Source organism: Rattus norvegicus, chromosome X (genome assembly GCF_036323735.1).
Source record: "Rattus norvegicus strain BN/NHsdMcwi chromosome X, GRCr8, whole genome shotgun sequence".
NCBI lineage: Eukaryota > Metazoa > Chordata > Mammalia > Rodentia > Muridae > Rattus > Rattus norvegicus.
In genome coordinates, this window is record NC_086039.1 from 108056952 (window position 1) to 108075343 (window position 18392).

The 18392-nt window shown below is 37.4% G+C and overlaps 1 protein-coding gene across 4 annotated transcripts in view; it reads left to right on the forward strand.

The window, feature by feature from the left end:
* The window catches only part of Rnf128 (ring finger protein 128), a 118065-nt gene that overhangs the window by 87979 nt on the left and 11694 nt on the right, over positions 1–18392 (forward strand). For all 4 annotated transcript variants that reach the window (XM_008773419.4, XM_039099714.2, NM_001173349.1 and 1 more), the window contains exon 3: positions 15204–15275. In XM_008773419.4, coding sequence (XP_008771641.1) covers positions 15204–15275 — 72 coding nt within the window. The remainder of the gene's footprint in view (positions 1–15203; positions 15276–18392) is intronic.

Sequence of the window (18392 nt, forward strand, 5' to 3'; positions counted from 1 at the left end):
AGTGAGCATAGGAAGGTCAGAAGGCAATGTGCCAAAGTCCATACTCTTTCCACCTCGTGGGTTCCAAGAATCAAACTCAAGTTAGGCTTGGCTTCAAGTAGCTTTACCCACAAATTCATGTTTCCAGCCCAAGGAAGGTTTTAAAATTTCACTCATTCGTGGTAACAGTATTAAACTACAAACATACTGCATATTTATAGTTTTACCATATTTTAACATTAATGCTTTAAAAGTACAAAGTATGGAAATGGTAGCACAAAACACCCAAAGGCTTATAGAACAGAGGAGTACCTATGATTCTCTATCCCTGATCTTGTCATATCTAAACTATCTTCACCCCTTCCCATGTTCTCAACTCTAATTAATTAGCTTAGATTCTGTGGCCATTCAGATGTTATCTTGGATCACCACTTTCTTTGTTGTAGAGTCATTTGGCATCCATAGAAGATTGGTTTCAGGTCCTTCTGTTGTATACTCAAAATCCTTGAGCTCTCAAGTCTCTTATGTAAAATATTACAATATTTGCATATTATATATGCATATACAAACACTTTAGATCCTGTCCAGACTACTTATAATAACTAATACAATGTTTATGTTATATAAATAAGTCTTATGCTATGTTCTGTAGGGAATGACTGTCAGAATTCGCACATAACCAGGAGAGATGCAGTTTTTAATTCTGAATATTTTCAATCCAGTGTTTGCTAAATCCATACCTGTAGAACCTATGCAAATGCAGGGCTAAACATACTCACTGGGAAAAACAACCCTGACTAAACCTTAATTTGCACTCTGTGTCTACATCTCGACTTGCAGAAGTACCAAAAAATTATTTGTAGCTATACTGACTTTAAATGTATGATCTACATCTGTACTTCTTTCTATCTGCATCTGTGTTTAGAGTCTGCTCCTCCTTTCTGTCTTCTGTTTTGGCAGATAAGATGTTTTCTATAGCAGCCAACTTTCTCTGGTATACAAGCTCTTTTGTATACTCAAGGCTGCCATTCCAGCAATTTTCTTCCTTTTAGCAATGCCCCCCTTTCCTCTAGTTTTTTCCAGTCAACACGGGCATGCATCAGTATTTTCTACAGAATTTCTATTGTCTCTAGGCCAGAAGATATTGAGCCGCTCTTCCCTGCCTCTCTCTGTCTCTGTCTGTCTCTCTCATTTCCCACATAGCCTTCATAAACAAATGCTATACCCCTCCAGAGCATAATTATTTAACTACTTCTATTTCTCCTTTTTGCCTGGCCCAGGCCACCATCCTTAGTTACTCTTCCCTTCAAGTTTTGTCAATGTAAACAACACAGTGTTGTGCACTTCTCCATGGTATTGGTAGTTAACACTTTCAGGTGATAGAAGGAAGCAGTGGGATGTATTTTTATAATCTGAAAGGTTCCTCAAAGGCAGTGACATTTTGGCAATGTCATCTACTAATTTTCCACAAAGCAAAAACAAACAAACAAACAAAAAACCCTTCATTATATTTAGGACCAGAAGCAACAAGATTTCTGTAGAGTAAGAAAATTAATTGAATTTCAGAAAAGATGAAAAGTTTAAATTTTATTCTGACACCTATAAACGATTATGTACTACCATATATTAATAAATGCTGAACATCAGAATGTTTCGAATTAATTGACTTCTGTCCTCCTCAGTGAAGAAGCTTATCACAATGGTGACAGGTTCAGCCTGTTACCAGCTAAGGTCAGAAGGATGCTTAGCATTCCGATACCAGGCTGCTCAGTAAATTCACTGTGTTAATATTTGACATTTGTATATCATGAGGGTTTTTATCTCTGAGGTTGGAAAAAAATCATCTCCCATATGACTGACTGACTATGCAAAGGTTAGTCACAATGATCAAAGTGGTTTGTGTATGTCCACAGTAAGGTCCATGTTTCTGTATTCTAAGTGCCATAATACATCTATAAACTCCTTTACAATGTAATAAGGTTTATTCCTGGATTTTAAACAACAGAAATATATTATTCACATTCTGGAGGCAGGGGTAATAAGGTTTATAAAGAACTTTGCCTGGTGTTGCACAAGCTTCATTGCACATTTAGGCCTAATCTCATCTTTCAATTAAGCAATTTTCATAGATTATAATACATTTTATGAAAGTTTACCTTGGTAGAATTTCAAGAATAGCATTAGAGCTTCTCCTCTATTACAGAAGGCTTTTGGGAGATACGTTTTTACTGCTTATTAGATTTTATCTTCCTCCTTTGAGGATAAAAAGATTAAATATATGGTCAGTATTCACTTTTGCTTATAAAGATTTGAGTGCTGTAATGTTTCTTATATATTTGATTTTCATAAGTTCACATTTTTTTTTGTAAAAAGCTTCACGCACATGTCTGCAACTTTTAACTGGACATTTTGCCACATGTTTTGTCTTGTATTGATAGAGATGTTGATGAAGCTATGTTACAGAAACTTTCCCCATCATTAGAATATTAGGGAAGACTGGGCATGGTGGTTCATGCCTTTAATCCCAGCCTAAGCAGGTGAATCTTTGTGAGTTTAAGGCCAGCCTTGTACATAGTGAGTTCTAGGCCAGCCAGGGTTACATGGTGAGACTCTGTCTCTAAAAAGCAAACCAAACGAGTATTAGGGAAGATTTTGTATCCAGAGATACCTTCCTTCTGAAGATTATGAGGCATAGCAAATATTACATAAATTGATGGTAGTCTCTAAGTCTTAATAATTACTCCAATGAGCCCCAGGTATAATACCTTTACATTACCCTAAAGGATGTGGAAGAACACACATCATCCTGGTTTTGCTGGTGACAAAACTTGTTAACATCATGAAAAATACCAATGGTGTCGAAATGAAAATAACATACTAAACACTGGCAACTCGGATGATTGTTCCTACTTGAAACAACCTTAATAGGGAAAGAGAAACCTCATGACACAATGACACTAAATACTAGACTACTTGTGGTTATGAACACTATATCACTGTAGAATACAGTACCCAACACTTAGAGAGAAGTATAGTGTGTGTGTGTGTGTGTGTGTGTGTGTGTGTGTATACTGACAATAGCTAAGGTGTTGATACTCAATGACACCTTATATTGGATTAAATACGGTTAAATGAAAGAAAAGAAGGTGCTCCATAAAGTATGACATGGAATAGGTATAGCAAGAAAAGCTGGATTTACATTTACTTTTGAAAAAAAATTTTTTAAGATTATGATTAATGGCATCCTTTCCCCCTTCTAAACACTCGTGTGTAGTTTCCTTTGTTCTTGTTCTTCTTCAAATTTTTTGGCCTCTTTCATTATTGTTGGTGGTGGTGATGGTGGTGGTGGTGTGTATGTGTGTGTGTGTGTGTGTGTGTGTGTGTGTTTTCCTAAATACATAAATACAATTTGCTCAGTCTGTAAAATGTTACTTTTATGAAAGTTTTCAGGGCTGACCATTTAGTATTGGATAACCAAACCAGTTGGTGTGTTCTGTGGGGAAGACTATATTTCTATTTCTCCTGGTCTCAGCATTCCTTAGTTCTTTGTGTAGAGTTGAGGCCTCAAGAGATCTCCACTTTCAACATTAGCACATCTATTAGTATCATGCTTGTACATTTAGTCTTAATGAACAGTGATTTTTTTAAGAAGAGTAAGATGCAGTAATTAAAATACATAGGAAGGAATCATTTGCAAGGAAGACAGAAAAATGGATTAATGAATTTGGAAGGAGATAAGGGAGATCCAGAGAGAGTAATCAGCTATATACATGAATGAAATTGTATTTAGTTAATAAGAAATAGCTTAGAAATAACTATTTTTGAGAAGAAAATATATGAATGGAAATGTCACAATGAGACCCATTAAATTTTACAAATCATATGTGGTAATAAAAATGAGACTAGATATGAGAATAGAAATAATACTAATGATACCTATGTACTCCGTAATGGAAGGAGTTAACCATGCTCAACATCAGTTAATGGAACCTTTAACTACATATTAGTGTGAATGAAGGTAGGTGATACACTTTGTTCTAACTAACATGGAACCTAAACATGACACAGTCATTGCCACTAGTGACATTTCTCCATAATATTTAATACATGGGGAAGAAATGTAGAGTTCTGTGATGCCTCCTGACTTATTTAGTAACTAGACCAAAGTATATCATGACCATACTTTGAGTTCTGAGAATATATATTAATAGTAGAGCATGTCTATAACATGTGTTTATGGGTTCAAACACACACACACACACACACACACACACACACACACACACACACACACACACATTAAAAGGCTGGAGATACGTTTCCATGGAGAAAATTACTTGTTTCACACACTTTAGGACCTGAATTAGACCCCTAGCACTCATAGAAAAGCCAAGTATGCTAAGGTTTGGTTGTAATCCCAGTGCTGGGGAGGAGGCAGAAGGATTTGGCCATACAATCTAGCCAAATTTGTGAACTTTTGGTCTGGGGAGACTTTGTCTCAGAAAATGCCGAACAACAATAGACTTGGTAACATGAAAGGGGGAAAATCTGACTCCAAACCCTAGACAAAGAGCTAACAGGCAAGTAAGGAACACTGAGAGCAGGAAAAATTATCATCCCCACGAGTGAGCACCCTACTTGTTTATCCAACAACAAGTGGTCAGCCCTGAAATCATATGCATATAAGTAACACTGACTTCCCTGAACAGTGTACTTCTAGACTTAGGCATATTTATGTATCAATAACAAAGACAGTGGCCATGAATTTAAGGGGTTTGGGGGTGGAAGAGGTTGGAGGGAGGAAAAGGACCTGGGAAAATGAGGTGACTACTTAAAAGCAAACAAATAAGGTGGAGAGAAATTTCAGAAAATATATGACAACATATGGTCTATACACACACAGTAAAATCATCATACTGTAATATAGTATAATACAGGTGTTGTTGATGAGTCAACTCTTGTGTGTAAACAAATCATACAGTAACCAAATATAGTGGAAGATATAAGTAAAACTTCCTCAAGATGTAATGCCAATGGATAGTGACTTTCCTGAGAAAGAATTAAAATTTCCTAATTTACTTCTGTATTAAGTCACTCTGGACAAGCTTATTACAAAGTTCAAGTAGCCATAGATCAACGGGTAAATGGATAATGAAATTGGTACAGCAATGAAAGATAGTGGTGAGGGTCTTTTAGAGGGTCTGATTGCTTTTTGTGCCCATTTCTACCTCTTGTTGGCTTCTGAACCTATTAGGTGTGTTTATTGTCCTTACAGACTGTATTGTGTGTCTATGTGTGCATGTCGGTTTGGGTGTGTCTAATGTATATATTTTATTTTAAATATACGAATGCTATACTATGCTAATATAAATACTACACTATAAATTTAGTCAAATCTATAAATATCAACCAGATACTATTTTATGTAATTATATATTCATATTATAATGTAAACATATGAATATAACAGCATATATAAATACTTAGAAAATACTGTAGCAAATACTTACCAAATTAAGTATTTATATACACTTTTTTAAGGTATAACCTGGTGGTTTTGTTGTAAAAATTTTGACCAAAGACAATGTGAATAGACTGTAATACAAGAGGTAACAGAGTGGAACTAGTTGCTTATACTTTGAATGTTCCCAAGTGAACCATGATTGGACATTAGCCAACTCTGGGAATGTGGCCCTCAAAGTGTCCTTTATATCAGTGGTTGATGTATTGTTAGATATGGCTGGAGCAATGAACCATGTTATACCAGTTTTTCAAGATGGCTTTGCACAACAATTGAGCCAGATGATATACACCTGGTTTTATTGTCTGGGTGGTGCCTTTCAGACAGTATGGCCAGCTGCAAGCGTGATGATCCTAGCTACCAGCCCTTCCCACCCCTACCATTTGAGGCTGGGACTTTGATACTCAAATTAGTTGCCTAGATAGAGGTATTCCACACATCTCCGTACAGTTTAGTGTTAGAAATAGTAATACAAAGTGTTGTCAGATGAAGAAAGAATAGCGGTATTAATATCTTAAAATTAATCCTTGGACCTGGTACATTGGCTTATGTTTGTCATCTCAGCATTTGGGAGAATGAGGCAAGAGAGTCACTGATGTCTGAGGCTAGCCTGGCTTCACAGTGGGTTAAAGACAAGTCTGGTCTACAATGTGAGACCCTGCTTCAAAACAATCGTCTTTGAGTATAAACTATTATTAATATTATCTGGAATATTCCCAATTATGGTCTAAATTACTGTTATTTGTCTCAGTCTAGCATCTGTCTATATATACATTTAGATATGTACATATGTATGTATACACATACACACATGTATGTGTATGTGGTCATGTGGTTACATGTATGTACTGCCTAAATTTGAGAATTATTCAGGGCCCTTTACATGAGCATTTTGCCTCTTACATGGTGTAAGTTAAACAAATACTTGTCTAAATGAGACCTATCTTTATAGTCTCCTGACTTTCACACAGATTGAAAGGAGACTCCAATGCATCTTAGAATTTAATACATCCATGTACTCTAATTTTACTGGGGTTGTTTTGAGGCTGGGTTTTACTGTTGCTGGTATGTTTTTTGTTTGATTTTGTTTGATTTTGCCGGTGTGACAAGGTGCTTGAGAAAAACGAAAGCATCATAGCAGACCATGTAGCTATATAGAGTAATTACTAGCCCTGTTGTGCTTATGAAGACAAAAGAAGACAGGAAAGGTGGTGCTCCCAACATTCCCCTCAAGGATCAATACTTTTTGGACCCACTTCTGAAAGGTTCTGTCAGTTTATAGTAGTGCTAGAGGCTGGCAACAACACCCTTAGAATGAAACATTCTTTGGAAACATTTTAAGTCTTGTGCTGGAGAGATGGCTCAGTGGTTAAGAGCACTGACTGCTCTTCCAGAGGTCCCGAGTTCAAATCCCAGCAACCACATGGTGGCTCACAACCATCTGTAATGGGATCTGATGCCCTATTCTGATGTGCTTGACTGAAGAAAGCAATAGTGTACTCACCTAAAATAAATAAATTTTAAAAAGAAAACATTTAAGTCTCAAACCATACCAATTGACCTAAGGTGGTAATGAACTTTTGATATTAGCAATCCTTCCATCTCAGTTTTCCATACTGGTTGAGGCTACATCTGGGTATAACAATACCCAGATGTTATCACTAATTCTTTATCTACTTAATGCTGCATAATTGGCAAATAAACTTGTCTCCCAAATGTTCACTGTAGTGATTTGGATATGCTGTGCATTGTGAAATGATTGCAATTGCCAATTTATTGAATCTGTCCTTCACCACATAGAGTTAACACCGCATGTGTTTAGGAACATCCATTTTAAGAACTGCTCTCCTAGCAGATTTCAAGTAAACGACTTTGAATAGCAGAATTCCATAATTTTCTTCTCTTTGTAAAAAAGTTAATCTCATCGAAGCAGTGAGCAAGACAGCAGCTTCCAGGGTTGTGAGAAAGGGGAAATGTTAGCTAGAGACTAGAGTTGATTTAGACGTGCAAATTTACAGTCACACCACGATTTCTAAAGGTGCTGCTTTTATTTGTTGGAAAAGGCTACAGTCTTAGTTATAACATATCCATTGGCCAATTTTCCTTTCTTCACAATTCTTCCTTCCATATATTGCTAATAGTGGCCATCTTTGTGGTAATGATCTGTATTCTTCTTTATCTCTGTCTCCAGAGCTTTTAGATATATGAGAACTCCTTTAATCATGTGTTTCTCCTTCCTCGTAAGGAACACTTCCCCCCCCTCCCCCCCCCCCCGGAGCTGAGGACCGAACCCAGGGCCTTGCGCTTGGTAGGTAAGCGCTCTACCACTGAGCTAAATCCCCAACCCAAGGAACACTTTTTAAAAGTTGCTTCTTAATTTTTTTTTTTTTGGTTCTTTTTTTCGGAGCTGGGGACCGAACCCAGGGCCTTGTGCTTAATTTTTTAATTAAAGAAAACTTTTATATTGTAGGAACTCTTTTATCCATATTGTAGGAGCTCTCTTTATTAATCCATGGGTTTTCTTTGAACTTTCATTTTCAGTGTCTTTCATTTTTCACACCAAAACTGCCACATAGTACAGACGCTGCATTGGCTCACAGATAGGTATCATGGGGAAAGAATCCCTTTCCTCTATATTTTCGAACAAATTTAAACATTGTTTTTATAAACTCAGAGCCAAGCTTACGATTTTTCTTCATTCTTGGACAATGTCCTATATTTTTAGCTTTTTTTTTTTTTTGGTTCTTTTTTTTTCGGAGCTGGGGACCGAACCCAGGGCCTTGGGCTTCCTAGGTAAGCGCTCTACCACTGAGCTAAATCCCCAGCCCCTATTTTTAGCTTTTAATGAAGTGTTTGTTTTCTAAAAGGCAATGACTCATATACAGAAAAAAATGTAGTTTCTTTGTGTTATCCCCTTTTTTTGTGTGTGTACTTTAGCCCCATTAAGTAATTAGTGTAACTCTCTAAGTTGTTTGTGTATAGTTCAGTTACACTGAATGTTAAATACCCTGTGGCCAATCCCAGGCAGGTAAATCAGCAGGCTGTCATATGTTTTACGTAATGTGCTATGAATATACAGATGAACTACTAGGACAGCTTGTGTTCACCACAACTTTAAAATTGAAAATTATAATAAATAATGATAATTACTCTAACTTTATTTCCAGCTCCCTCCTCCCAGGCACCTCGGAAATTCTTAGAATCAAAAACAGCAACAATAACCTGAAACTGTGTTGCTGATAGCTTCAATTGCTGCTACTGTCAAAGCTTTTGTTTGCTTGGAGGAGTGGCATTAAGCTTCTGTTAAGAAAATTGGCACGCGTGCTCGTGTGTACACACACACACACACACACAGACACAGACACAGACACAGACACACAGAGAGAGAGAGACAGAGACAGAGAGACAGAGACAGACAGAGAGACAGACAGAGAGACAGAGACAGACTTCAGTTCTCAACTTGATGGTCAAATATTCTTAAGCCAGATATGATTTAACACTGAGGAGGAGAAGTTGTTAGTATAATATATCTATTTAAAATGTTTCTCAAATCACAATGTATAGCCAATTTAGAGACGATTTTAAGACTGAGTAATAGCTGACTTTAAGTGTTACCTCCCTGGTTTTGTTTTGTTTTTTTCCTTTATCTTCTTCATAAGGAAGGCGAAGCCTTTTAAAGGTTTCTTCCCTAGCACACAGTGGAGGCAGTGTACTGCTGTGGAGAGATACAAGCAGGATGGAACTGGATTGGCTCTGCACCTAGCCACCTGCCTGGACTTTAGTCAAGCTTCAGAACCCACTTGACTATAAAACGTGGATATTAAAATACCTATTTCCCATGTTAGTTAATGTTTAGACGTGATGACACAGGTAAAAAGCTTAGGGATGAACCTGATACATAGTTGGGGCCCAGTAAATGTTTTTTGTTTTTTGTTTTTTTAAAAATCACTTTCCCCAGATGTACTGGAAAAGGGGCTTTTACTAAGTAAAATTGAGAAATGTCTTATTTGACAAACCATGGAAGTGTTTATATTTTTAAATTAAATATTCTCAGAGCAGTGAGTAGCCAGTATGAGAATTTTTAAAAACAATTAAGCCCCAGTCCTCAAGGTACTAGCAGTTTAGAGGGAGAAAGGTAAAGAAATAACACACTTATAGAACCTAGAGTTCTCTTTTCAACCTATTTTTATCAATTCTTTGGGAATTTCATACAACATATTTTAACAATATTCATCCTACAAGCCTCTCCTTAACTGCATCCCTACCTACTGTCTCTTTTTTCAGCCCACTGACTCCAGTTTGTGCTGTGTGTGTATAATGTATATACTATACTATATATAATGTATAATACAATATAGTACAATGTATATATTACAGTATATACATAATATATACATACATACATACACACACACATACATACATACATACATATCATGGGTATAAAAGCCACTAGAGCAACAATTCTCAACCTGTGAGTTGAGATTGCTTAAGAAAATTGAAAAACATATTTACATTAATTCATAACAGTAGCAAAGTTATGGTTTTGAAGTAGCACCAAAAATAATTTTATGGTTGGGGGTCACCATAACATGAGGGACTACTTATTGGGCCCAGCATTAGGAAGGTTGAGAACCACTGCAATAGAGCATGGGTCATCTATGAGGAGCCACACCAAAAAAAAAAAAAAAACTGACTCTCCCTCCCCCATCAACTATAAATATTGAACTAGGCATGGGGGCTTTCTTTCAGGCCTTCCTCCATGCAGGAATGTTGACTAGTTTGATCTTGCGCAGTCAGTCACAGTTGCTATGAGTTCATGACGTCAGTGGCTATCTCATGCCTAGAAGACATTTTGTGCTGGCCATCCCTGACCTTTTGCTTTTATACTCTTCGAACAGTATCCTTTGAGAGAGGTCACTGAGCTTTGATGGGTGTGATACAGATGTCCCATTTGTGGCTGAGCACTCCACTGACATTTATTTTTTTGCATTTTGATCAGTTGTGAGTTTCTGCATTCACCATTGTCCACTACACAAAGAAATGTCTTTAGTGAGGTCTGAGAGCTACACAAAGTATTCATTTTTGTTAAATAAATTACAAAATGCCATTTGAACCTACATATTATCTTTAAATGTTGTAGGTCTTTAGAGATCTTCTATAATCAAGTTTCTTTTTTATTAATTATTTTATGTATTTATATTTCAAATGTCTCCCCTTCCCAGTTCCCCCTCCTCGAGCCCCCCACCCCCTCCCGTTCTCCTTTGCTTCTAAGAGGGTACTCTCCCACCCCCACCCACTCCCACCTTACCCCTCTAGCATCCCCCTTCTCTGAGGCGAGTTTCTTATTTAATAATTTGGCATTTAAAATTAGGTTGTATGTGAGGGTGGTGTGTGTGTGTCTGTGTGTGCGTGCGTGTGTGTGTGTGTGTGTGTGTGTGTGTGTGTGTGCACGCACGCATTTTACCCCTATCACCTATTTTTAGCTTGGTATTAATACCAGCTCCCTTTTTCCTTGAGAATAGACTCACATATGGCATACATGGCACATTTGCCTTTGAGCCCAAACCTCAGATTAATTTGTATTACATTCATATCTGCAATGAAGGAAAAATGTGTGGCATTCATTACTAGTAAACATATAAACATTATCATTGGAGACTCAAGGATTAATAATATATTGAATTGAACATTTAGGGATGAAAAAAATCAGAAAGTGCAGGCTTGAGAGCATGTGGAGGTCTATCAGGGAGTACAGCTAGTCATATACCCTTGATAAAAACAGTGCTCTGCCTCTATAGGGGAAGGTTGTCCTCTTCAACGAAGCATGAAGCTCTGGGTGAGATACACATGAATGGTAAGGTTGAAAGGGGACACCGACCTAGCCAGCCAAATTAGCTGAGTCAACCTTGGTGATGAGTAGACTGACAGACGTTGCAGCCAGATCACCCTCCCTCATCTCAGTGTGTATATATGCTTAATCAAATAAACATGCTAGCGAAATAGTACTTCCCAAAGAGTACATTTCTCCCCTTGGCTATAGAACTTGATGCTCAAACCTCAATGAGCAATGCTTTAAAGACCCATAACAAAGATATATTTCTGGGTCTATTATATGCCTTCCTGTCACTGGCTCTGTTTCCCTTTATATTGCATTTTTCTCAACGTCTTAGTAGCTCCTGATCTATGTGATAAGAAAGTACTGAGGCTTAGAAATCTGAGCCATAGCCCGGCCTGTGGGTCCTGGTTGTTGACCTAGTGAAGGGATCATAGCTTTAACAGCATGTAGGCTGAAGAAACTAGAGAACTGTCAGAAAACAGCTGAATTGTAGATGGCTTTATTGAACTAGACTCTAGGAATATAAAGATCAAGCTCTCTTAATATCCTAGCCTTTACTTGGGCTTTCATTCACAGCAGCATTAGTTATTCTTACTTATCTATATTCGCTGGTCAAGGAGCAATCTGAGTGAGATTTTTGCTGTTCCTATGATAGAAGAAAAGGAGTCTGGCTAGTCATTTTGTTAGTCTTCCATCAAATACTTCTAGTATGGATAATTGTCTGGAATATTCACAGCTATTTTACTTGTATCCAGTGGTACTCCTTTACAAGGCCTACTTTATATTTCCACTTAGTAAATGTTTTAGTGAGTATCTATGCTATGTTAGGCACTATGAAAGGTACTTGATTTACATCATATCTAATTTCCATGAAACTATGTGTGAGCTAGAAACCTTACTGGGGAACAGACCCTGCATAGAAGGGGGAGAGGTAGGAAAGTTCTTTTCATTCTCATAATGAAATCTGATTCTCAACGTCCATTGTTTGACGAATTTCTTTACATTTATTCATTTTGCAACAAATAAGGTTGTAACGCAAAATAGGATTGTGTATCATCTGTCTTGCTGCAATACTCTTGAGTCCATATGACATCTACCTTGACGCCTAAGCTACCTTGACCAGTTTGCACAATATACCTGAGACGTTCTTAAATAAAATATAGATGTTTATTTCTGGAAAAAGAAAGGATGTATTTGCAACATGACACCAAATTAAGACCAAATATCTTATTGTTTTTCCTGTAGCCAATTCAAACTGCATAAAAGCAAGATAGTCTGCCAATGATTCCATTCTTTGTAATCTTTTCTTACCTTGTAGGGTCATCTGCTTCGTTATCTGACTTCTGACTCAATTATGCAGAATATTTCAGTCTTTATCCCACTCCCAATATGAGCTTTGCTTTGACATTGAATATCCAGACTTGTCTTAGATATGTGCTCAGTGAAACAATTTGGAATCCATCTTCCTTTCTAGACAAAATTGGTTATAAGCAGCAGGTTTTTCTAATATTAAATATGTAAGGGTTATTTCCCTCATTTCATAGAAAAGTAAGTAAGCTCAATACTTCGGTGACTCCTTAGTGTTATCCTTTAGTCAATGAAAAAAAAACCAGATTTTTAATCCAGGTTCATTTGAATTCAAATCCTGTGCACTTTTGTTCAAACAAGACCCTTTTCAGAAAAGAAATTGGAGAAGGTATACTTTAAGGTCCTCTGAGCTTGAAAATAGGAAAATTGCTTCAAAAATTCATAGCGTCTGAATCCATTTGGAAGAGAAGCATACTGTTTTTACCATTATGGTCCCAGGGATGCTGTTTTTAAAAGTAAAGAAACACAGTAAGTTTCAGTAATTTGGGGATTTAAGGTCCATTGAAAAACTAATGTCTGCTACTATAAATCTGGCCAAGAACCCAGGGGGTGGAGCTATTACTAGTATTTTGCTAAATTGACATAGTATCAAACTGTCTTCATCATGCTATTTTCAGTCCTCATCAAAGGAGTGTCTTTGTGCAGTGCACAAGAGTTACCACTGAAACTCACAACTGATCAAGTATAGAGAACAAAGTGTCTCTGGTATACTCAGACATAAATGGGACATCTGTAGCACAGAGCCTAACCCCAAGGCACAGGGAATATCTTAGAAGAGGGATTAAAAAATTGTAAGGGCCAAACAATGCAGAGGCTTAGAGCAAAACAGTTATCTTCTGAACATAATAGGATCACTGCACTGACGCTCACAGCAACTGATTACCTGCAAGAGTCAAGGAGGAGTGGGGGGGGGGGGCTGGAAAACTCCACCCCTCGTGGAACTATTAACAGTTGATGGGTATTTGGAATGGTATGTCAATTTTCTTTAAGGGTTTACACCTGGTAGATGCACCGTACTCCAGTGTACAACTTGTGGTTATGGGGATTGCATATCATATTTATTTACATTGTGATTCATAAATGTATCAAAATTGCAGTTTGTGATTCATAAATGTATCAAAAGTAGCAGTGAAATAATTTTATGTTGGGGGGGCAGTCACCACAACATGAGGAACTGTTATCAGAAGGTCACAGCATTAGGAAGATTGATAACCACTGATCTAGTGAATGGCCCCACACAGCTGTGAATATGTAGGCACACAAAATTGACTCGGTGCACTATAAGAAAAAGTTTCCTGTACATATGTAGCTGATGTGCAGCTCTGACTTCGTGCGGGTCCTGAACAACTGGACCAGTGGCTATCCCGAAAGCTGTTGTCTGTCTGTAGAATCCATTACTCAGTGGGAGAAGTGTCTAGCCCTTCAGAGACTTGATGTGCCAGGATATGGGAATACCCAGGGTCCCTGCACCCTCTCAGAGGAAAAGGGGAGGGAGAACTGTTGGTTGGGGGTGCTGTTAGAGGGGGCAGTAATTGAGATGGAAAGTGAATACATTTTTAAAAAATGAAAAAAAAAGAAAAAAGTTTCTGCAATTTGGAAGATTGTGCTTGATATCAGGTAAAGGGGATAAGTATTACGGTTAAATAATTTTTCTGTATGTGCCAAGAAGCTATTTGTTGTTGATACCTGCTAGGAAAGAGAAATTCAGTTTCCTCCAATAACATCACTGGGTATATCTATCAAACACACATAAGGGCAGGCCTTAAGTCCAGGAGTACATAGCTAAAAGAAAAAAAAAAAAAACCAAAACAACAGACTCCGTGGTTTTTTGTTTTGTTTTGTGTACTTTTTGGTTTGACTTTTTTTTTGCCTTACTAATATTATTTTATTGTTCTGACTTTTTTGTGTTGTTTTCCCTTGAGAGAAGGGGGAGGGAGAGAGGGAGCATGAGGTTGGGGTAGAGAGGTGGGGAGGATCTGTCTGAGAGGAGTTGGAGGAAAGGAAAGAATATGATCAAGATGTATTATATAAAAACTTTTAAATTAAAAATATTTGTGTCCACACACATACATGTTATGCCTGCATGCAACCATACATACATATGAATGCCATTGGTCAAAGACATGTGTCGTCCTTAGTTGCTCTCCCCTTACTCTCTGACACAGTCTTTCCCTGAACCTGGAGCTCACTGAATCAATGAGACTGACTGGCTAACAAGGCTCAGGAATCACCCTGTCTCTGCCTCCTCAATGCTGGAATTAGAGTCACATATTACAGTGCCTTGGTTTTTACATGAGTGCCAGGCCTCAAACTTAGACCCTCAATGCTCACATAATAAGCACCTCGCCAACCGAGCCATCTCCCTGGCCACAGATTGTAATCTCTAAATTTTGATTTAGGTAGTAACGTTTACTGATATGTATTAAATCACTATTTTAAATCATACTTCTTTTAAAAATATGTCTTCTAATGTCTGGTTTTATTTTTTAATTGCAGAGGCAGTTAAAGGCAGATGCTAAAAAAGCTATTGGCAGGCTTCAGCTGCGCACCTTGAAACAAGGAGACAAGGTACTTTTATTACTTTGAAAGCAATACTACCAAACCATTGTTTAAACTAAATGCTGATTGTCCAAATGTCTTTTCATTGCCATTTATATACCTCATTGAGTATTAAAATTCTATTCAATACAGCAATTATACTGTACAATGGCCCCAACTGTATCCTACATACTAATCACTGGCACCTGTGAATATTATTATCTGGCAGAAGGAAATTGCTAGCAATGGAAAGTTTGAGAATGTGATCATCCAGGATCATTTAGACAAGTCCTAAACATAATCAGAATCAATATAAGCCAGAGGAAGGAGGTTTGACCACCATACATAGCAGCGCCGCAATGGAATAAAAAAGACTGAGTGATTCAAGGAAAAGGTCAGAAAATAGGGAATGGCAGGATTCTTTCAAAGCTAGGAAAAGTAATTACAGGTCTGTTCTCTGAAGCCCACAGGAAGAACTACTAACACCTCAGTTACTTCTTGACCTGTAGGAATGGTACTAACTCATGCCACTACTGTAAGCTTATAAGTGATCATAATTTGTGATGGGGATGATAGAAAATTAATATAGTGCTTAAGGGCAACTTTGAAAGTTCACTTTGGACATTGATGGGAAAAGACATCAGCAAAAAAAAAATCTGCATGACTTAATGAAATAAAGATTTACCCTTTCTAACACCATCAGAAGCATTGACTAGAAATATTCAAAATATATATGAGATTTACATGTTAAAATTTGCACAGCACCAATGAAAGAAGTGATAGGAGCTGGGCATCATAGCTCAGTGTTTGAACTCTTGCTCTGCATCCTTGAGTCTTTGAGTTCAATTGTAAGTATGGGGAAAAAATCAAAGAAAAAAATCTAAAGAAATGGAGATATGTATTGTGTTTGTGGATCAAAAAGTTCATTGTTAAGATGTCAGTTCATCTTAAACTAACCTATGGTTTAGATACAGTTTCAACAAAAACTTTCACAAGAAAATATTGGAGAAGCTCAAGAACTGGCATGATCAAAATAATTTTGAATAGAAGCTGAATGGCCAGCTGAATAAAGTTCTCATGATTTTAAATGGTAGACAATTACAAGGACAAGCCACACCTGGCAAACGCGTTTTCCATAGACTCATGTGAACATATAATTGGATAAGAAGAACTAGGAATAAGGAAGAATCTAAGGCAAACTCAGTTCTGTCTGCTACACCTGGGAGGAACACAAAAACACATTCCAAGAACAATTCTGTTTTGAAGAAACTGAGGTCACAAGACTCTTGTTTTTTTGGAATGTTCTCACAAGTACTAAGAATTCTCACATGACCGCATTCCTAGACTGTGTTGCACAGTGCTGGTGGTACATGCCTGAGGTAGAAGGATTGGAAGATCAAGATCAGCCTGGGCTACACAGAAAGACCTCGTCTAAATATGGGTGCAGGGTTTCAAAAAAGGCACAACCCTTTTTTGAAATAGTAATTTCACACCTCTTCCAATTTTTTAGACTTACTTTAAGGCTGTATCTGTGGGAGTGTAGAAGTGCTAGAGCAATAAATGAATGAGCAGAATAAAATCCAGAAATGGACCAATAGATATGCCCGGCCAGTTTATTTTTTATGAATAATGAAACCAGAATGTTATGCACGGATTAAAACACTATGACCAGAAGCATTTTGGGGAAGAAATAGTTAATTTCAGTTTACAGTTCTACATCACAGTCTGTCACTGAGGGAAGTCAAGGCAGGAACTCAATCATGGCAGAAACCTGGAGACAGACACTCATGGAGGAGCTTACTGGGGCGTTCAACATGCCTTCTTATAACACCCAGGACTACCAGCCTAGGGTGATATCACCCACAATGAGCTATGCCCTCCCTATATAAACCATCAATCAGGAAAGTGCACTACCATTGCCCAATCTGGTTAGAGCATTTTCTCAATTGAGATTCCTTCTTCCAAAATGATGCTTATGTCAAGTTGATATAAAACTAGATAGCACAGTATCAATTACAAAAATACTTCCATTCTCCATACAGTATAAAAATTAAAAAGATTATAGGCCTAACTATACAGCTGATAAAGTCTTTGGAGAAAAATAATTATATGGAATATACTAATATTGTTATATTAATAGGTTTTGTGTATGACACAAAAAACAAATCCACAGAGAAATGTGGAATTTGACTGTCAAAGTTTAAGGGGGCTCAAAGGTACTGGTTACTCTTTCGGAGGACCCACGTTCAATTCTGAATACTTATGAGTGGTTCACAACCATCTATAATTCCAGTTCCAGGAGATCTGATGCCCTCTCCTGGCTTCTGCAGGCACCAGACATGCACATGCTGTACAGACATACAAAAAGTTAAAACTTACATACATATAAAGCAAAATAAAATAAAAAATTCATTTTTTGGTGGAAATAGTGGAGCACATCCTTTAGCCTCAGAACTTGGGAGGCATAGATGTCTCTAAATGTGAGGCCAATCTACTCTACATAGCAAATTCCCAGACAGCCAGAGCTACATAGTGAGACCCTGTATCAGCTAAACAAAGAAATAATCAAAACAAAACAAAATAATGTATTTTCTGTTGTTTGGAAGACGGTTTTTAAAGAAGGAAAATGCAAAGTACAGTCTTAGAGAAAATATTTTCAAAGCACATATTTATTAAATGACTATAGTTAGAATAGCATGTGGTATGAAAGCAGAAAAGTGGTTATAGGTTATAGAGGGGTCAGGAAGATGCTAGAGTGTATGGGAGGACATATCAACAACAAAACAACAAAACAAATTTAAAATGTCGCTACTCAGTGGGTAAGAGCACTTCCACAGGACCCATTCAATTCACAATCATCTGTAACTCCTGTCCCAGAGGATCTAAAGCCCTCTTCTGGCCTCTTTGGGCACTGTATGCACATGACATACACACATACATTCAGCACTCATACACATTAGGCAAATGGATGGAACTAGAAAATATCATCCTGAGTGAGATAACCCAGACACAAAAGAACACACATGGTACGCACTCACTGATAAGTGGATATTACAAAAGGTTGGAATACCCAATATAAAATTCACAGAACACATGAAGCTCAGGAAGAAGAGAGACCAAAATGTGGATGCTTCAGTCCTCCTTAGA